General features: G+C 44.5%; 2 protein-coding genes and 1 long non-coding RNA gene across 10 annotated transcripts; 1 reads left to right on the top strand and 2 right to left on the bottom strand.

Moving 5' to 3' along the window:
• Positions 1-664: 664 nt before the first annotated feature.
• LOC103704127 (putative mannose-1-phosphate guanylyltransferase 1) lies at positions 665-4,996 on the bottom strand. Of its 7 annotated transcripts, none has more exons than XM_039125074.3 (6): positions 4,753-4,996; positions 3,137-4,658; positions 2,927-3,059; positions 1,998-2,060; positions 1,651-1,890; positions 665-1,578 (listed from the first exon to the last, which is right to left on the bottom strand). In XM_039125074.3, the coding sequence occupies exons 3-6, from the start codon at positions 3,035-3,037 to the stop codon at positions 907-909; spliced, it is 1,086 nt and encodes a 361-aa protein (XP_038981002.1). In that variant the 5' UTR covers positions 3,038-3,059; positions 3,137-4,658; positions 4,753-4,996; the 3' UTR covers positions 665-906. The 7 variants fall into 7 exon arrangements, with proteins under 7 accessions (XP_038981002.1, XP_038981001.1, XP_088559827.1 ...); XM_039125073.3 differs by having other exon boundaries at positions 2,927-3,325; positions 3,424-4,658; positions 4,753-4,961; XM_088703701.2 differs by having other exon boundaries at positions 2,927-3,289; positions 3,424-4,658; positions 4,753-4,961.
• Positions 4,997-6,839: 1,843 nt separating this feature from the next.
• Positions 6,840-10,970, bottom strand: LOC120111466 (uncharacterized). The gene is made up of 2 exons (XM_089924978.1): positions 7,474-10,970; positions 6,840-7,281 (listed from the first exon to the last, which is right to left on the bottom strand). The coding sequence occupies exons 1-2, from the start codon at positions 10,968-10,970 to the stop codon at positions 6,840-6,842; spliced, it is 3,939 nt and encodes a 1,312-aa protein (XP_089781104.1).
• A 6,139-nt stretch (positions 10,971-17,109) lies between these two features.
• On the top strand, positions 17,110-21,228 carry LOC103704128 (uncharacterized). 2 transcript variants are annotated; one of them, XR_603570.6, is made up of 3 exons: positions 17,536-17,693; positions 20,363-20,655; positions 20,763-21,228. It is a non-coding gene; the product is annotated as an uncharacterized LOC103704128 (long non-coding RNA). The 2 variants fall into 2 exon arrangements; XR_003385052.4 differs by having other exon boundaries at positions 17,110-17,693; positions 20,363-21,228.
• The last annotated feature ends 335 nt before the right edge of the window (positions 21,229-21,563 follow it).

Raw genomic sequence — 21,563 nt, 5'->3', positions numbered from 1 at the left:
TTTCCTTTTGCCTGAAATCAGGCTCTCAATTACGTTGAATCCATTTCCTTTACCCTCACAAAGATACAGCGGTCAGCTTCCGAAGATTTGGATTAGAAGTCACTGTACTTGCTTGCAATCTCTACAATTCTAACTTGACCAAAGCTCGCGGTCGCATTGTTTAATTAGAAGACTTACAGGAGATTAAAAGGAACTCCAACTGTCCGCAATTGTAGCCAGGAAGTCAGCCGTAATCGCTCTGAATCGGAATAGGAGGTTGCTTTTCATTTGGCCAGTAATGATGCAAGTCATGGCCAGAAGTAAGTCGCAACTTGGGACAACATCAACAAAATGTCTTAATATTCCATCAATTTAGACCTATTATATAAATCTCACCTGACTACCCTTATTGACCGATCCAAGGCTTTCTATTTTTGATGGTTTGAAATCAATATACTTACGCAACCCTCGTTATCACATTCCATGAATGAGATCTAAACGAAATAGGCAAGTATTACTCGCCTATCCACCATGTTCATAGTTAACTGCATATCTCCTAGGAGGAGGACAAGGTATTAAAACCAAAACAAATGTAAGGACGACTGATCATGCTCAACCTTGCAACGTTACTGCTCCTGAAGCAGGAGGATAAGATCAACAAATAAAACAATACCCACAGGCAAGATTTTATCACAGAATAAAACTCTTTAACTTTCCATGTCCAATGGAGAAATTTATATCCACACACCCAGACTACAAACTTTCATGAGCCCAGCACTGGAACAAAGCATACATAGACGCTTATAAACTGACAGACAGCAAAATAGCCATACACTTGCAGCTAGAGACAGAAATAATAAGAAAAGAACAGGAACATAACACAACTATAGCTCTAATTGCAACCCAAACCACTCCAGTTTTCCATGCTCACATGACGATCTCAGGCTTTAGGATGCTTGATTTGATCTCTTTGTGAGGGAGCACGACACCTCCATTGCTGTATATCTCATCGCAGACGTGCACATCCTCCCCAAGGATAGTCATGTTTTCAACCCGTGCCCACCGTCCGACAGTGCAATGCCACCCAATAATGCTGCTAGAGATGCATGCGTGCTTTTTAATCCGAACTCCTCGCATCACCGTGCTCCTTGACAGCCTTACTCCAGACTCCAGAACGCACCCTGGTCCAATCGCAACATCTGGTCCGATCAGGCACCCCTCTCCGATCACAGCACTCTCATGCACCAAAACATTTCCCACAATGTGTGGGCCAACAGCTAGTTTATAGGGAGATTTCTTGCGAAGAGAATCCAGATAGAGCCTCAGGCCTGTGATGTAGTCCCTTGGCTGTCCTATATCCATCCAGAAACCAGGCAGGACCATGGCATAGAGCTTTTGATCTGCTGCAATTTTTGGGAAAACCTCTTTCTCGATTGAGGTGGGCTTCAGTTCAATGCGGTCTAAGACAGACGGATTCAACAAGTAGATCCCGGCATTGATCTTGTTGCCCACAAATATTTTTGGCTTCTCTACAAATCTATCAACCTTTCCAGTTTCCTCCTCCATAACCACAACACCGTACTTGGATGGCTCATCAACCTATCAGATAAAAGGTCAGGCTGCAAATAAAACAAATGTTACAGGAAATAATTGCCAAGACTTGGTTTATACCTTGGTTACCATAATTGTAGCCTCTCCGCCATGCGCTTTGTGGAACTTAATCAGCTCAGCAAATGGATATTCACTGATGACATCACTGTTGAGGACAAAGAAGGGTTCCCCAGAACCATCTATTAGCTTGTCTCTGGCTAGAGCCAGGGGACCAGCTGTTCCTAATGGCTCTGTCTCTTGGGAGCAGGTAATCTTGATATCAAGCTTGCTCTCAAAATCCTTTAAAAAGTTGAGCATTACCTGAATACAGAGACCTCAGATTAGGGCATGCAGAAACTTAATTGCAAGACAGCCCGCTAAATAGTATAGAGGACTGGTAGATATAGATAACAGGTCCATGCTTTTACCTCTGGTTGATAATTGATGGCCAAAACAACTTCTGTCACTCCAACCTCTTTCAAAGCTTCAATCTGATCATAGGTGTTATAAACCATTGGTTACAATGAAGAATTTGAATGTGGATTCCGGCGTTATATCCAAACAACTAAGAATATTGGTTCAGACTAACACTATGACTGCATAAAATCTATAAGGATAGCTTATCTTTCCTTCTGCCAGAAAAAATAACAGATCAACAAGACCAAGGTGATTCGATCTGAAAAGAATCTATAGAGATGTATCTACCAAAGTATCCCCTTATGGTTGATGTTAGCCCAAAAAATTAGTTAAAGTTACAGAAAGAAAGACCTAACCATAGAGATCAATATACTTGACAAAAATGCACTTGATTCTCGATAAAAAAAAAAAGAAGAAAAAAAATCTTAACTGATGATTGTTGTGAGAGATCTACAACAATATAAAAGTGCTTTGATCCAAAATAAATTATGGACATGGACCTACCGAGGCATGCCTTATAAAGGTTAGATGAATTACTAAAATTAGGCAAAAATGGAATTGAAGTAGCAAAAAGAAGATCTGGCCATAAAGACTTATCTAGTTGATACCACAACTGGGGCCAATTCTTGACATTCAAAGGTATAATGCAATCTCTAAAGTGACAATCCTTTAATCTGATTTAGAATTAAGAAGCAAGAGTCACAAAGTGAATTAAATGATATATGCAGAAAGAATTGTAGCATTCTTCATCTTTCCAAAAACTATTCTTACATTCATTTAACTGGCTCGATACACACAAATAAAGGTACAACATGCTAAAATTAGATTACGTTCTAAGACCAGACATCAACTATACATGAAAAAACAGTTTTTTACCTTAATGAGAATTACTCTTCCTCTTATTTACTCTAACAACATCATAACTACAGAAAACATATACCTGATGCAGGATCATGGGCTTGTTGGCAAAATCAACGAGAGGCTTTGGGACACTGAGTGTCAAAGGCCGCAATCGGGTACCAAAACCTCCAACAAGGATGAGTGCCTTCATTGTTGGCTGCTCCCTTCTTCCCCTTTTGATTAAATGGTAGAAATCAATACCACGAAGCAAACCAAACCTGAAACCTGAGAAGAAGTCACAGTATTCTACTTTATGGAACTCTATATTTGCATCTGTGAATGGAGAGTGATTGCCACTTTGTTCATAAAGGACTCTGAAAAGCTATTGATGTGACCAGCCTGGCATCCACTCCGCTCAGAAAAATTCCTTCCAAGCACCAAGAAAGCGACAAGATCATAGTGTCTTGACATGCAAGGAAGAAACCACAGGAACTGAAATCTGCGGTCGGGCAGTGTGGAAAGAAAAAAGATTGTGCAGGTGTCGCTCGAAGCATAAAAATCGGTAGGGTTTAGGTGAAAACTGTCGTTACGTTCTACTTGGAATGAAGCTCCAAATTCCAGCTAATATGATCTCGCCCTTTGTGTTTTCAATGGTCCTGTTTTTCTTGTGTTGTTTCCTTTTTTTGATCACAGGCTGCATTCATCAATGCAAGAAAGCCGAACCATTGAAGTTCCCAATAAACAAATTAAGCCACTGGTAAAAGATACTTCATTTTAACTCTTATTAGAGCCTTTTTTTTTCTTTGAGAAAACAATTGTTTCTTTCAACTCTTTGAAGTGAAGCACAACCACAACCTGAAGCATAAAGCTTTATTATAGGGTTGGTCTTATGAATTCTCTTTTGTTGGCTATTCCTAAGAAGTATGCATAACAGAAAGGAAAGTCCTCCAGAATCCTTTCAAAAGACTACGAATCATGTTGTAATTATGCTTTCCTTGAAAGGAAGAAAGGAAATGGATTGTAATCATTTAGAGTTATTTCTTTGATATTCATAATTCAGTACTCTAATGATTGGGTCAAAATTCTAAAAGAATCTCGGTTAATATCCTAAGCATAATTCTAGCAAGATGAAGAGAAGGGGAAGAACTCAACAATGCAGAAAAGATTTACAAGAAAAAAAAAAGGAATAGCATAAGACAAGAGTAGGGTAACAGAATGAAATCATGTATTTGCAATCAGACCTAGAGAAAGGAACTGAGAAGAGACTTTGTTATAATAGAATGAAATCATCTTAGCTGTTGGAAATCAGAAACTAGAGACTCTAAGTGGAGAAAAATACGGTTGATATTCAACTAAATCAAAAGATCATAAAAGAAAGGGCGGGAAAAGAGCAGATTTCACCAAATCTATTAAAAAAAAAAAAAAAAAACTGGCACTTAAAAGGAGCTCCAAAATGGACTTTTTTGTAGTAGAGACGCAAATAAGCTCTATAAGTCAAGTAAGTTGGCTAGTATTCAACTGAAGCACATAAAGGTAAACAAAATTCTCAAGATTGTAAATTTTTGGGTAGTTTTTTTTTTTAAAAAAAAAAGGCAAGTTCATCAAAATTATATGAAAAAACACTTAAATTATTATTATTATTATAAAAAAAAGCTTCCTAACAGGTGTGGAAACCCTAGTCGAACAACAGAAGCATAAAGATTAAAACTTTAATCATTTTCCTCGAATAATCGAACAACTCCCAGGCCACATTGCCGCATCCACCCGGAGATCCAACTCGAAGGGCCCGGACCGAGACAGGAAGACGCCTCCAGATGTCGGAAGACCGGAAACTTTAAGAGGATGAGATCACTACCTGCTACATAAATCTAGCAAGGAAAAAAAAAAGGGGGAAAGATTTAAATGGAGAAGCTTGTCGAATCTTACCAAGATTTTGGTCAGATTCCGACTAGAGGACGCGAATCCCGGCGAGTTCCAATCCCTGCCTCCTTATCTTCTATACACCCTTCGAGCGAGAAAAAGGGAAAAAAAAAAGAAAAGGGAGAGCAGCTCCGTGCTCAGGCTCGCAAGAAGTTTCAGAAAGCGAATCCCGGAGGGAGATCCCGCTGCTCTTCATATATAGCCACCTGCCGAGTTTTAGAACTAATCCTGGTTTACTCATTTAATAACGACGATAATCTCTATTCCATCTCCTTTCTATTTTTTTAATCTCTCCTCCTTAACGGTCGTCTCTTAGTCGGTGACGCTGAGAGGAGAGAGAGTTCGCTGTTCCCCTAACGGCGAGTCACGTCATACAACGGCAGTGTGCCGCCCATGCACGGCGCATGGGAAACAACTGAATTAGTAATAATACGCATTGAAAGTATGAACCTATTCATGTACAAATAGTGGTAGGTGAATAATTCATGGATTTGTTGTCATCCATGAAAAAAAATCAATGAATCACTCTCTAAATTTCTTGCTCATGTACTCTTATTTTTCTTTACGAAATGAGCAAGAACTAATATAAATATAATTTCTTGCGTACTTTCTTTCTTGTTGGAGAGTAAAACATAAATTAAAAATATGTCTTAGTTAAATATGAAAATATTCTTTTCCGAAGTCGAAGGAGATGTGCCACCTTTCATTTTTCATTCTTTATGTTTCCTCTCCTTGCTGCATTAAACTCTGACAATGATCATACACATAGAAAGATAGGAACTGGTCTTTCTAGGTCGGTCTAAATTGAAAACATATTCTGGTTAAATATAGAAATATTGGCGTTTTATTTTCTCCTCTTCTCTTTATATTTTGGAAGGTGACTGCACTAAAATTTTTGCAATAATATGATCATAGACATAAAAAGGGAGGAATTAACGTAGAAAAGATGAGAGTCTATTGAAAGACTTTTTCATCTAAATTGAAGGTTAGTTTATGGCACAACAATACACATGAAAAAAAATAGGAATTCGGTATTCTACTTACAGTATGTATGCCTTTTCTTTTAGATGATGTTTTATTTATATTTACTATCTTTGAAGCGATCAAGAAGCAAGCCAAATAGACTTATTTACTAAAGATGGAAGTATCTATTAACATATGGTGATGAGAGAGTTTTTTGTGTGATAAAAGTAGGCAGGAATGGAGGTTAAAATAAGTATTTCTTCTATTTCTTTTCAAATTGACGGATTGCAAGAAGATGGTTTACTTGATGTTATTCCGAGAATTGGCATTTTTAGATGATGTATGAAAAGAGTATGACTGCATAAATAAACTTGAACTAAGATGCAAAGATACGGGTAGAAGAAAGCAGTATTCCAATACTTCTATAAGAACTGAATAAAGTCACAACACATAAAAAGTAAATTTAAAATAAATGCAACAAAAGATACAAAACTAAAAGGAGTTTAGTTACAATCGACACTAAGTTTGACCGCAAGAATCTTTTCGATCTTTAAATGAGGCATCTAATAACCATTGTTGTTTGACTATTTTTCCACTTTATAAGTTTTAATTTTTACTATTTATTTGATTAAAATACATGCTCTCTAATATTTTATTTACAACTAGCATATAAACTATTGTTACATATTTAAAAAAATCAATAGAGTTGCTTCTTTCATTTCAACACTAAATAACAAATTTATATGAGCCCATTTTAGAGAATACAAACAAGGAGCATGTGCAATGTAAAGGCCAAAAAAAAAAGAAAAAAGGAAAAATGATTAATTGAAACGGGAACATGGATGTATCATTGCCCTTTATCATAGGGGTCTCACTGGGGCACATGCCTTCCTTTCTCAAGTTAGATTGACATAATAGATACAATTAACTAAAGAGCTTATGAGAGAGAAATATCTATATGGAAATTCTGATGCTACCTTGTCTTGTTTTAAAAACTTTAGATTCTTATTTTTTATTATTATTTTTATCTAAGATGGAAGCCATTAAAGCTTTTTGCAGCAATTCCTCTCGAACTGTTTCTTTTTTTCTTTTTTTTTTTTTTTTTTTTTTTTTTGCTTGAAACGGGTTGTTCAGACAGCGCGTGTCCGAATACACCCAAGAACATCAAAATACAAAATCTCGCGTAGTGCCAATGGCAACTCCCGCTCTCCTGCCCACAAGGCATATCCCGAATGGTGTGCTGCATATGCAGCAACCCAGTCGGCCGCTCCGTTGGCCTCCCTGAATACATGCTTGGCCTCAAAGGCCACAACGTCCCTCATCATCATCCTAATATCCCGGATCAGAGGATGGTCAATGCTCTCCCGCCGAATCCACCCAATAACAGTGGATGAGTCGCCCTCCAAGATGATCGAGCTAGCCCGCAGTACCCGCCGCGCATGGCAGAGGCCGGCCCAGGCAGCTCGCAACTCCGCCGCTGGCACTGATGTGTCGAAAAGCCGGCAGCCGCCCGCTGCCACTACCCGAGAGTGAGGGTCTCGTATGACGAAGCCGGCACCGCCTCGTGTACCACTGTCCAGTACTGAGCCATCAAAATTGACCTTGAGGAAACTCGGGGGTGGGGGCTCCCAGGTGAAGAACACCGTCCGAAGAGCTGCCTGAGCAGAGAAAGAACCCCAGGTGTCCCGAGCTATCAAGGTCGTATCTGAAGGGCTGGCAGGTCTGAACTCCATCGCCAATGCTCGAGCGGACTCCGCAACAAACCTCGGCGACATCCGACGCTCGCCAAAGGTGCGAGCGTTCCTTGCCAACCAGATCTGGTGGGCGGTGCAAATCGCTCGGATGGCCTCCTGACATGTCCGCGGACTAGTCAGCCACTGACGTATCATCTGCAAAAACAGTCTCCTCTCCCGCCAAACCTCCTCTGGGATACCCGTCCACTGCCATGTCTGCCGCGCCCACAAGCATCCAAATAGTACATGATCAACTGACTCATCCGCACCGCAGGCCCCACACTCCGCAGGGATCCCCAGACCACGTCGGCTCAGCACAGCTCTCGTCGGAAGGCGGTCCCACATCACCTTCCATAGGAAAAGTGCTGCTCTCGGGTGGAGCCTAGACCTCCAAATCCAGGCACCGTCCCATCCACTCTCATGCTCGCGCTGAATCACCCGGGCCAGATCACCCAGCCTCACATTGGCCCTGCACGAAGTGCTCCAAACCCTGACATCTGGGCCCTCGCATCCTGGTACTGGCATGGCAAGTATCCTCTCAGCTAGATGTGCCCCGAACAACTGGTAGAGTCTGTCCACGTCCCACTCTGCCCTCCCTGGTGCTAGGAGGTCGCACACCCGGAGCCCTACTGCTGCCTCGAAATCCACCGTCGTCGGCCAATATCTCAAGGGAATGGTATCTACCCATGGGTCATCAGTCACAACAATGGTCCGGCCATCGCCCATCAGCCACCTGGTATGAGCTAACACGGTCGGCAGGTACCGCCCAATCTCCCGCCACATGAAAGAGATGCGGCGACCGCGCCGTGCCGCCTCGAGGCTCCCTCGGCCATATCTGGCTGCCATCACCCGACTCCAAAGCCCATGTGGCTCCAACAAGAAACGAGCTGCGTGCCGTGCAATGAGTGTCTCACGCCGCTCCAGAAGGGACTGAACTCCCAGACCACCCTCACTGGTGGGCCGACATACCCGCTCCCAGGCCACCAAATGTACCCCACGACCCCCACCATGGGACCCCCAGAGGAAGCTCCGGAGAAGACGTTCAATCTTCAACAGAGTCGTCTTAGGGACCACAGTGTTGGCCATGAGATATACCGGCATGGACCCAAGCACCGATCTGACAAGGGTCAGCCTCCCCATCATGGATAGTGAAGATGCCCTCCATCCCTCCAGCCTGCTCTCGACCCGCTGCACCAACCCCGAGCACTCCGCCACTCGTAGCCTCCGGCCCGTGATGGGAACTCCCAGGTAAACCAGAGTCCCCTCCTGCTCGGGCATCTGCAAGATACTCCTGATCTCCTGTCGGACTCTGCTCTCTGTGCTGGGGCTGAACTGGATAGCCGACTTCGTGAAGTTGATTCTCTGTCCGGATGCCGCACAGTAAGCTGCCAACACTCTGCGAAGTACACGTGCCTCCGAAACCCGCGCTCTGGACAAAAGAAGACAATCGTCAGCAAAAAGTAGGTGAGAGACAGGTCCCGCCCCCGGTGTTGGAACATAGGACTCCAGCTCCCGGCTTGCACACGCCCTCTGGAGGGCACGGGACAATATATCAGAGCAAATGATAAATAAATAAGGGGATAAGGGACATCCCTGTCGCAGCCCCATGGTGGACTCAAAAAATACCGAAGGTGTGCCGTTGACTAAAATAGAGAACTTAGGCCCCTGGACACACCCTAGGATCCATCCAATCCATCGCCTGTGGAAGCCATAAGCCTCCAGTACCCTCCGGAGAAAACTCCATCTGATCCTGTCATAAGCCCTCTCCATATCCAGCTTGACAGCCATCAAACTGCCCCGCTTCGATGCCCGCTGGAGATCCCACATCATCTCCTGAGCCAGCATGACATTGTGGGAAATGTTCCTTCCCGCAATGAAAGCCCCCTGCTCTTGGCTGATAATGCTTGGCAGTAGGGGCTTCATCCTGCCCACCATGATTCTCGCCACAACCTTGTACAAGGTTGTGCATAGACTGATGGGTCTAAAGTGACCCGGCTCCACTGCCTCTTGGCGTTTCGGGATGAGCGTAATGAAAGTGGCCTTCCAATCCTCAGGCATGGCTGCCTGGGTGAAGAAACACTGGACAGCCTCGATCACAGCTTCCCGAATGATACCCCAATATCTGCGGAAGAAAATAGGGGGGAACCCATCTGGTCCTGGAGCTTTGTCCGCTGCTAGCGCCCAGACTGCCTCCTGCACCTCCTCCGCCGACACCGGCCGAACCAGGGTCATATTCTCATCATCAGTAATACCTACATCAGCCCGCGGAAGGTGGTCATCAGCACCAGGGCCTTCATCCTCAGTCCATCTGGCGCGGAAAAAGTCGAGTAGAACCTGTCCAACGGCAGGCTCACCCTCCACTCGGCGGCCAGACCCATCACGCAGTGAGTGGATCATACTCCGCTGACGCCGAATAACCGTCGTCCGATGAAAAAACCTAGTGTTGCGATCACCCTCGTTAACCCATTGGACCCGAGATTTCTGTCGCCAGAAAATCTCATGCTGTCGTAGCAGTGAGTGGTGCGTCGCAAGAAGCCCCCAAAGATGAGACATGTCATCCTCCGGGAGTGCACCCCGTAGGTCTTCTCTCTCCTGTAGTGTCGTAATCTCCTCCTCCACCCCCTCCAATCTCCGAAAAATATCACCCACTACCTCGCGATTCCAACGGCGGAGCCGCCGTTTGGTCAACTCGAGTTTGCGTGAGACTCGCCGCATCGCGTCCCCCCGCACCGGAACACGCCACGCCTCTCGAACAATGTCCCAGGACTGGGGGTACGACAGCCAAATCTTCTCAAAACGAAAAGGACTATGGTGACCCGATACCGACGAGGTCGAGATCAACAAGGGGCAATGGTCCGATGCAATCCGGGGTAAGTGGCTAACTCGGCAGGTAGGGAAGCGAAGGATCCAGTCTGGGGAAGCAAAGGCCCTATCTAGCCGCTCCCACACCCTAGCACCGCCAGGCTGATTATTGCACCAGGTGAACCGTGGCCCCGAGAAGCCTAAGTCCACCAAGCCATTTAGCTGCACAAAGTCGCGAAACTCCCTCCTATCAATCCTATCAGTGAAAGGCGCACCTCCCCTCTTTTCATCCGCACTTTGGATACAATTAAAATCACCAACTGCCACCGTTGGGATACCCTGGGCAAGCAAGCTGGTAATCTCATGCCAAAGGGGTCTCCTGACCCTGTAGTCCGTGCTCGCATACACACCGCACAGCACCCAGGGGTCCGCCTCAGGTTCCGAAACAACCATCACTACCTGTTGAGAGCAGTTGTGGAAGGCATCAATCTTCGCCACCCCCCGCCTCCACAGGATCAAAAGGCCACCAGACAGCCCCTGGGACTCGACTGCATAGGTCTCCCAGTCCCTCCCCAGGCGTCGCCTCAGTCGACCGAGCCCATCACCCGACAAACGTGTCTCGCAAAGAAAACAAATCTCAGGACAGTGGAACTGCACTAGCCGTTTAAAGGAGGACATGAAGGCCGGCTTGGCCGCCCTCCTACAATTCCAGGCTAGAATCCTCATGGATCAACAACTGCTCGGTCGGCCTCAGGTACCTCCTCCCCCTGGGCCTCGGGAGCTAGCTCAGGCTGGCGGCCTACATCCCCCAGCTGCTCGACCTCATCAGATACCTCGCACATGACTGCCGCCCTGATGAGTCGCACGACAGCTGGGTGGTCCCCCTCTGCCGTAGCTAATCCCGTGGAGCAGTCACCACTGGCATCTGCCTCCGGGAGACCCTCATGTGGCGCCTCTCCGAGCGGCACCCCTGTTGCCTCATCACGAAGCGTCAGGGGCTCTACCGAACCTGCCTCCAGTGGCACCCCTGGGCTAGCCAAGTGCTGCTCACCCAAAGCTTGGGTCGGAGTACCAAAACGGTAGACACCATCGGGCCCTCTCCCAGAACCCACAAAAGAATCCCAAGGGTCCCGCCCAGGAGGGGTCTGACCAACAAGCAGGTGGGTCCCCTGCACTGGGACAGGTCCTCGACCTGGAGACCTATACTGGAAAGGGCCAGTTGGCTCCACGAGATCCCAAGCCGGATCATCCTGGGCCTGCACATCCTGAAAGTCCTGCGCAGCCCCAATCCCCAAGCACTCAGCTGACTGGGCTTGTAGGCCCCCCGCTGAAGATCCACTAGGATCCCCCCTAATAGAGCTAGCGGGCCCCGTCCCTGCAGCAAAGGCCGCGGCCCAGATCGACCCAACCCGCGTAGCCCACGGAGAGCCCGCGCCAGATGGGAGTGACCCATCGCACCCCGTGCACCCAGCTGGGCCCGCACAGCCCCGGTCCGTCGCGAAGCCCGCGGACGCGGCCTACTACCCGCGCGCGACTCGCCAACGGCGCGGTGCGCGCCATCGGCGCGGGGCGCGCCTTCGGCGCGGGCAGACGCGCCATCGGCGCGGGCAGGCGCGCCATCGGCGCGGGGCGCGCCATCGGCGCGGGACACGCCGTGGGCCCCGCGTCGGGCTCTGAAGGCCCGGGCCCGGCGGCCCAGCCTAATCGACTGGGCCTGCTTGCCTGGGCCCCTTGGCGAACTAGGGCCCACCGGGGCCCTGGCCCGCTTGGCGCAGCCCCGACTCGGCTCGCTGGGCCCAGAGACGACCAGGGCCGAGTCCGCCGCTCGGTCGACCTCGTCGAGGTCATCGACCGAGTCGACCCAGAGCGGGATCGAGAGCTCTCGGTGCGAGCCCTCGCCCCCACCCGCCGGCGATCGTCGCCTGGCGACTTTCGTCGGCTTTTGCCAGCCTTCGGTGTCCACAGGGGACACCGGTAGGGCAGCTGGCGATGGCGGTCGAGCGGCAGGCGACCCAGGCCTCGGGTCAGACGCGGGCATCTCCGGTCTAGCTACCGGAGAAGGCGGTCGGGACGGCCCCGATTCAGGCACTGGTGGAGCCTCCTTCGGCCGTGGTGGTCGGGACTCCCGCGGCGGAGGCCTCCGCCGCGTCGCCACCATCCAGGGACCAAATACCAGCCCTGGGTTCTCCTCCCCTACACCAGGGGGCGCCGAAGCCGACCCGCCACCAGGGTCCACCGCCACAGGTGGCGGAACCTCCACCCCAGAGGCCATCGGGAACCGGCAGGCCGCCTCCATGTGGCCCATTCGCCCGCACCGGGAGCAGAGGAGAGGTAAATTTTCGAAGACGAAGGGCTGCCACCGCACCTTCGTCTTCCCCTGGATCCGGATTCCAGGTTTGAGGGGTTCGGATGCATCGACTGCAACCTTCACCCGGGCGAACGCCATCGCCCGTCGCTGCTCGGTGACAGCGTCCACGGCGATTGGTCGGCCGGCCCTACTTGCAATATCCAGGATGGTCGCCGGTGTCCAATACTCCGGCGGCAAGCGTGGAAGGCGAAGCCACACCTCCACCGGCGCCGCCGTCTCCTCCCCTGGCTCAAAATCGGGGACCCAGGGGGTCATAGCAAGGAGTTGCCCCCCCACTACCCAAGGTCCCAGATTGAGGGCGCGCTCACGGTCCGCCGATGATCGGAAACGGAGAGCTAGGTAGCCGTCCGCAAGAGGGACGGCCACCACATCCTGGAGCTTGGCCCGGGTAGTCACATCCTTGGCTACCCACTCGGCCGGGACTCGACGACCCAGGCTGCGCACCACAACAGCCCGCCCGTCCCACTCCACGCGAGCCACCGCGATAGGTTCCTCCCGGAGCGTCACGATCTCCGGGAAGCGGCGGCTCAGCCGCTCAATCTCCGCGGCCGTGGGCCACTGAGTCACCCACGGCCCCGGCCTCGACCAGGCACCGGAGTGCTCCCCACGACCGCCGTCGAATGCTCCACCGGGTATTTTGGGCTTACCTGAGCCTCTCGCCGTACCTCCCGCTTCCGTCCCCGCCGGCGCCTTCCCCTTCCCCTTCCGATCCATGACGGCGCCCTACGAAGTCCACCTGCAAGAAGGGAAGGAAGTTAACTGGAAAATAAGCACAGAGCCGAGTGCCGGGAACCGCCTGCGAGGAGGCCGAGGATGAAGGCCCGCTGAACGGGGAGACTGAGCTAACGGTTTGGACGGCGGGGTTACTCTAAGGTGAACCCGACTGCAAGGATGAATGAGGGCAATGGCCTCCCCCCCCCCCCCCTCCGGGGTTGTCAGGCTGGATCGGTGACGATCGCCGGAGGGAAGACGCCGGCGTAAGTAGCCGTTAAACACCTCTGAGGTACGGCGTAACTAGCCGTTATTTCCCCAGAGTTTCTCTCTCAAGTTTCCTTTTGGTTTTTCTTTGATGGGCAAACTCCTTGAACTGTTTCTTTCCAACGTAGTTTTTTCCCTATAAGAAGCATGTATATATTAAATAAATAAATAAATAAATAAAGATTGGATGGTCTCTCATGTAGCTAAACACTCTGATGATGTATTATAGACCGACTCAGCATCCAAGCACTGCGGAATATTTTATTTTTTGATATATTCATGCTAAAATAGTATGAATTGCTCATTTTAGCAGGATATATATATATATATATATATATCCTTTAAATACATACCAAACAGAGGCATTGTACACGGCAAGGCATTTTTTGGCTCATGGTTTGAAGAAGAAACGTAAGTAGTTTTGCACGGATTGTGGCGGTATTGACCCTGTCGCAACCTTTTGCATCGGAAGCTTCCTTGAAATATTTTTCTATGGTCCTTTTTGTTCAATCATTAATGAATCCTATGCATCTTGTCCCCCCAAATTACACTGGCTCCAGTACCCGGTTCAAGTCAACACGTGCAAGGTGAAATGCCTTTCCATTTATGTTCTTGAAATGCATTTAGGTGATCGTGGCGATCTGTTTGCCAATGGCATGAGATTTTGGCATTTGGAAACGCGTGGACTAATAAACCTTGAGCGGGGTTAGGTTAATCACATTTAACGCAAGGCTTCATACATTTGATTTCTTTTTTTTTCTTTTCTTAGAGAAATTATAAAAATGCCCGATCAAGTTTGGGCCATTTACAGTTAGCTCCAAAAGTTTTAAGAGTATCAATTAGCCACCAAAACTTCAAATTTATTGTAATATAGCTTAACCGTCTATATGGAATCTAACACCGCTAATGGAATCAGAAAAAAAAAAAAAATCCTTTCTTCTAAGAGGTTGTCCTCTGTCATTATCTATTTGCACATATCTCAAAGTACTCCATCCTCTATTATCCATCCATCTACATGGATTTTAAACCACTTCATTCTCTATCATGATATCATCCATCCATCTACATATATCTCAATCATTCTATTTTCTGTCATTTATCCACCTGCATAAATCTCAAAACGCTCCATCATTTGCCATCCATCTGCCTGCACAGATCTCAGTGTGCTTCATCGTCGATTATCCATCCACATGCACATATCTCAAAAGGCCTCTTTTTTGTCATCCAACAATCTGCATAAATTTCGAGACACTTCCTCCATGATCCATTCACCTGCATAGATCTCAAAGCACCTGTCCTCTATTATCCATTCGCCCCACACAAATCTCAAAGCACTTCATCATGTATCATCTATTCGCTTGCATTGTTGCACGTCTTAAAATACTATATCCTCTATCATTCATCTGTTTACACAACTCTTAAAGTATTTTATTCTCTATTGTCTATCTACTTGCATAAATCTCAAAGCGCTCCATCCTTAATTATCTATCTGTTTGCATAGATCTCAAAGCACTTCATTATTTAGCATTCATCTTCCTACACAGATCTCAAATTACTCTATCCTCTATCATTCATCCGTTTGTATGGATCTTGAAGCGCTCGGTCCTTTGTCATCCATCTATCTGCACAGCTCTGAAAGCACCCCATCCTTTACATTCATCTGCCAACACAGATCTCAAAGCCCTTTCTTTCAATTTCTGCCAAAATAAGAGCCTTTTGCTAAGTTAGTAGAAAGGGCAACTCCAATATTTTATATAAAAATTATTATATATAATTTTCTCATGATAATATTTTGGAACAGAGATAGATGGCTGGGCCACGTTGCAACAAATTTAAAGTTTTGATGGCTAATTGGTATTTTTTAAAGTTTCAGAATCTATGCGTAAATGATCCAAACTTGGAAGGGTGTTTCCGTAAGTTTATTAAGTTAAAATAAGTTGAATTAAATCAAACTAATACCAATACATCTGTAGAAATTAAAAAATAAAATATTTAAAAATTAAGCTCAAAAAATAAATGATGCATGCGATTTGCCTTTAAAGACGACTACTAAAAGTTAATCAATTATTCTTCCCTCAACCACACTATCCTCCATGAACGTGATCTGCCAAATGCAAACGCCCATTTGAAAATACTGGGGGGTTAAATAGATCGAAGTTGGCATGGACTGATGCCAAATTAATCTGTCAATTAAGGTCTAATTCTCCGTTATTATGGTACAAGATACTCAAGTCTCATGAGCACCGAAATCTTAGAGACAAAATCTTAGAGACAGGTCACATTTCCTCGTTCAAGCTAGGAATTTGTTTCAGAATAGAAGGGTTGGTGGAGAACAATTTCAGTACGAGGCAATGTCACCACGTATTTATTTCAGTCAAACAAAACAAACATGATGAAAGGATCAATAAACTTAATTATGTTTGGGAAAACCCGCAACGGTGGCAATCTCATTAAATGAGTCCCTGTGTAATTCCTTTCATTCAACCTTTTTTTTTCAGAGAGGAAAGATGGGATCCTTCCATTCAACTTAAATCATGCAATTTTAATAATTATGTTTAATAATAATTATATCATTGATAACGATAAGAAACTAGAAGAATGAGACAATTTTATTATTGGATGTTTATAAATCATTGTTGTCTTTATTATCATGTTAAAAGCAACCAATGATATCACATGCTGCAAATCATGCAAACGCCGAGGCAGCACCTTCTAAAACTTTGTCATGAGAATATTACAAATATGTTCTCACACAAAACAAAGATTCCAAAATATCAGAGGTTTTAGTTTTTTTTTCTTTTTTTTAGTCAGAATGGAGTTTTTAAGTTATATATACCTTCCAAGAAAATATTATTTTTAGGAGAACGATTTATTTTCAAATAAGTTTACAAGACAGGGTAGCAAAAAATGATTGTGAGCCACTATCAAAGCCCGATTACCATCTCAAAATGGTTTACTTTAGCAAATACAACACTTTGCTAGACCAAGAAGAGTTTAGGAGAACTAAAGTAGGGCATTAGAGACTTCTATCAACAACTAAAATGATTCAAGTATGTTCTTCGCATCAGTTTAATCATACATATCTTTTAATGGTTGGGCTAAAGGTATATCTAGTTGCAAAGAAATGGTTTATTTTAGCAAATACAATACTTTGCTAGACCAAAAAGAGATTAGGGGAACTAAAGGAGGGCATTAGAGACTTCTATCGACAACTAAAATGATTCAAGTATGTTCTTGGCATCAGTTTAATCATACATATCTTTTAAAGGTTGGGCTAAAGGTATATCTAGTTGCAAAATGATTTATTTTAGAAAATACAATACTTTGCTAGGCCAAAAAGAGATTAGGGGAACTAAAATAGAGCATTAGAGACTTCTATCGACAACTAAAATGATTCAAGTACGTTCTTGGCATCAGTTTAATCATACATATTTTTTAATGGTTGGGCACTTGGGCTAAAGTTATATCTAGTTGCAAAGAAATGGTTTATTTTTAAAGAAATGGTGGAGTTTCTAACAAGGGGGGTAGAAGAAGGTAAAGGGTCGGATAGATGAATATAAAAAGGATAAGACTCTACATTTAATTATAATAAGAACCAAATATGGTAACCTGTACTACTAGTCATCCGGTCATTCATCTAAAGCTATTCAATTTTAAATGGACGGCTAGGATTACGTACTTGTAAACAAAAATACACCATAGAAAAATCCAAAACGCGATACTTCAAATATATAAGGATTTACATGTAAATTTTTCTAAAGTGCAAGTTCTAACTGGCAGGGTGTTAAACGCAATTTTTCCGTAACCCAGGTCCACAACTTTAAACTAGTCCTCCCGGTGTACAATTAGTCCCGGCAAGCAGCACGACGAGATTGGTTCAAAAACGAAGAAATGGGTGCCATTAAGTAGAGGAGGACATCAGTATAATATTATTGATGTACATGGGTTTTAGTGTATGTTTTCGCAACTTTTAGCTGCAAGGCCTCGAACTGGTACGGAGTCCTGTAGACAGGGCACGGAAGACCGTATAGCCAAGAGCGCAGCGAGAGGTTCTCCGATGGCGGTGACCTCGAGTTCTCTCCGTGCTCGGTGCCGGGCCCCAGGTTCGACCCTTCTCCTTCTCCTTTACCCTCTCAAGATTCGTATATTTGATCCATCTTTGCTCTCTAATGTATGGGGCGGTGAAACCCTAAGAAGAACCTTGGAATCCAACGTGTTGGTGGGTCTTGGTGAAGATTTTGATCGGCTCAATTTGGAGTTCGTTGTCATTTATATATATGCCATCCGTTGCTTGTTTAGGGATTTGGCATAAAAATCAGATCTTTTTAGGGTTTTCCCGGGAATCATGATGCTTAATGCGTTTGACCTTCGAGGGAAATACTTTGATGCCTTGTCCATCAAGATTATCTGTATTGTTTAATATGATTTAGCTTTTCTTGTTTTGTTTCTTTGATTGTTAAAGAACAGAGAGACTTAATGCTCCAGAGTTTATGGATTTAGTTAATGGGAACAGATAAAGAAGGAACGAGGTTTCTTCCTCGGCAGATCTTCTACGCTTTCAAATCGATAGATGTGACTACTTTGTCCATAGAACAAATGCTAACAAATTGACTTTCCAGTTTTCCCCTCACGGAGACAATTCCTTTTGTTTTACTGTTGTATTGATCTACTAATAGCAAGCCATTGATTTTACCCCTCACTAACAGTTAGTTCATACTTCATAGCTGCGGTTCTACCTTGAAACTACGTATCTTGTTGCCAAGTTTCCCCATTCTGAAATATTCTATAATTGCAGTTAATCATGAAATCATCTGACGTGTGACTCTGAACTCTCAATGTTTTGGAGTACATTCTATTTCATCTTTTCCTTATATCATACTGCTACATGATCATCTAGTCTCTTCTATGAGCTCCATTAAAAGATAATGAAGACCGATTTAACATCCATGGCAGGCAATCTTGCAGTGACTAACGTATTGTATAATATGAGGAAATAATATTTACCCACAGGAAGAATTTTTTAATAAAGTAATAGTTGATTGACTCATCATCCACAGAATACTGAGCCCTTTTATTCCACATCAATCCCTTTCTTAACAAGATTTTCCCGTCTCATGGATTTTTTCTTGAACAACCTCCTAGACACCAAACAATGGTTCTCTTGCAAAATGCTTCTACAGGGCCTCAAACAAACTTTGCAATTGCCACCCTCTAGAATGGGACTAGGCAGGGGTATTGTCCAGGAGCTCTATAGAGTAAACTTCACAGATTTCTGGTATACAAAATTGAGGAGCATGTAATGCAGGGAGATCTCTCACTTCTTAAACATCTCTTTGTAGAAGCTTTTTTTTTTTTTTTTTTTCTGAAAACAGGATACCAAAATCTTCACTCTTCCATCACAATACTGATTCATCACCTTGGCTCCCTGAAATGAGTATCTTTGAGAAAGGTAGATAAGTCTACAAAAAATAATTTTCACACCAGCATATCACTACAAAGCCCAATTTCATTACCTCTAATTCATTCTGGGGCACTCAACATTTAACTTAGGCTGAAACTGATCTATAACTGCCTCTATCAGCAGCTTTAACCACTTAAAGTTGAAATTGATTGATTTCAGTGCAATTTTGCCAAGACAGCAGTTTCAGTCAGTCATGTCTGGAATGTACTGAAACCAAAAATAAATGGTAATATACGTGTGAGTATGTTTTGGGTCATCTCTTATTTTTTTGAGTATGTTTGAGTAGTAGGTGTCATTTTGGGGCCATTCTTTCTTCTTTCTCTTTCTAAGAAAAAGTTAAAAGTGGGAGAACTCACATATTGTTGATATTTCAGCCTTTAAGAAGCTGTTTTTCAAGGTTGTAATTCATCAGGTTTCTTAAGGTGGTAACCTCTTGTTGTTTGGGGTGGGTGGGTTGCTTCCAGGTTTAATTTCTGGTTAACCTTCCACTGGGAGCGTACAAATTGTACCATATAATGTCTGATAAATTGCAAATCAAGACCCAAAAAAAAAGGTATGCTGATTTGTTTTTCAGTTTTTGGGTGACATATGATTTTTCGTGGAGTAAGTCATATTTCATTGGGAAAGAATATATTACCATTTCAGCACATCCTTACCAGTCAGCTAACACATCTCTTTGCCACAAATATCATGCAAAAAAAAAGAGTATACCAATTTGTTTTTCAGTTTTTGGGTGACATGAGCTTTCCCATGGAATAATTGGTATTTCGTTTAGAAAGAATACATTACCGTTTTACCAGTCAGCTACCACATCTCTTTGCCACAAATATCGTGCACCTTTGATACTGGAAGTGCTGCTATCCGCCGAAAATTGGCTGAGGCAGTAGGGCCTACATGTTAGTAAGGTGAAGTGTCAATATTGCATTTGTTTGTGTAAGAATTTATCAGTATCATCATAGCTCACAGCATTCTAATGTCACTGAGGATGCATCATCCTGAAATCAAGGAAGAACCATTTGCCTATGAAAGTGGACAAACTGATACTTTTGATTTGTTGTTTTTTATATGCTTTGCGGTTCTTCTATGTTTGTATCCTAGGTCACCATATACTTGTGTAGCATGTAAGTTTCTGCGTTGAAAAGTATTTTTATGCAGGATAGCATCAGACTAGTGAAACAGTTCACCCATTGAGTTAATATTCATGCAATTCTCTCTCACACACAGTGGTCATTTGCTCTCGTTCATTTCTTTTTCTGCTTTATCATCAAAATTTTCATTCAAGAATTCATTGTCTGATTTAACTGATGGCAGGTAGCAGAGCCAAAGATTTAAGCCACAAAAGATCCATTGGCTGCTATGGGAAAAGCAGGAGCCACTTTCATGGTATGAATGATGCGGGCCTTGTGGTAAGAAAGGCAATCACTGAATGTCAGGACACCCTTACAGGGATCTTGCCATATGAGCAACTTGAGCAGATGGTTGTGTGATTTTATCGACTGCCTTTAAGCTGCCTGAACTGCAGTACCCTCCTCTGGCGCTAGCAAAGGAATGCATGCCGTCAAATGCATGAGAGCCAGATCAGAGAGGAATTGAACTGGGATGAGGTGTCGGAATCAATTAACCTTTCTGAGAATACTAAGACAAGCCTGATCTTTTGGTGCCCTTCCATATTTCTGTTCTTGACTAAATTTTTTGTGTTGCTGTTGACCAGAAGACTGGATGGAGTTGAATTGGTTCAGCTTTTTCAGCAGGAAATTATGCTGAGAGCGTTATCAACAAGCTCAGGGAATATGGCTGCGACAACCTATCCTGTGAGTTGATGAGTGGGCAACTCCAAGGGCTGTTCAAAGTTGAGCTCTCTACAGGATAATTGGAGTCACTTGGATTCCAGATGGAAGCTCTTTTGCTCTGTTTGTTTTCCTTTTTTCTTTTTCTTTTTAAATTTTGCTTCAAAAACTTCAGAATCTTTAAGAGGCTGTATATGCTTCAAGAACTTGAATCGAAGTTCTGATTGGATAGTCCTGCTGCTATTTGAAGTCCAGAGGATCATTTTGACTGTTGACTGTTGTAGTTTGTTAGGCATGGTTATTTGCTTCTTGTTCATGGTTAATACCCACATGGTCACATAGAAAAAAGTTCATAGACGGATAATCACATGCTGAAATCCGTGTTTCTCACTTTTTTGCCCTGTTCTCCTTAAGATGTGCCATATGTTTGACGTTCTGTTGGGTGGACTACTCTGTTTTGAGTTGCTGCAATTAGATTTTGATTAAGTACTACATGAACAATGCAATCATGCTTTTTTTTGCTGCAAAAAACGTGTGATGATGGAGAAATAAAAGATGCCATGGTTTTCCCCTCTACTTTGGATGTCCCATGAGTATTTCAGGCCTTTAAATTCTAGCATCACCATTTCACATGCAAAGAGAGCAAATATTTTTCGTGGCAATAGTTTATAGGCTTCAAATGAATGTATTGATCGATGTTGGTTTGGTAGAGAATATGTAACAGC

The sequence above is a fragment of the Phoenix dactylifera genome, chromosome 8 (genome assembly GCF_051530095.1).
Source record: "Phoenix dactylifera cultivar Ajwa chromosome 8, Ajwa_hap1_PhDact_Kaust_v1.1, whole genome shotgun sequence".
NCBI lineage: Eukaryota > Viridiplantae > Streptophyta > Magnoliopsida > Arecales > Arecaceae > Phoenix > Phoenix dactylifera.
This window is presented reverse-complemented; position numbering and strand designations above follow the sequence as displayed.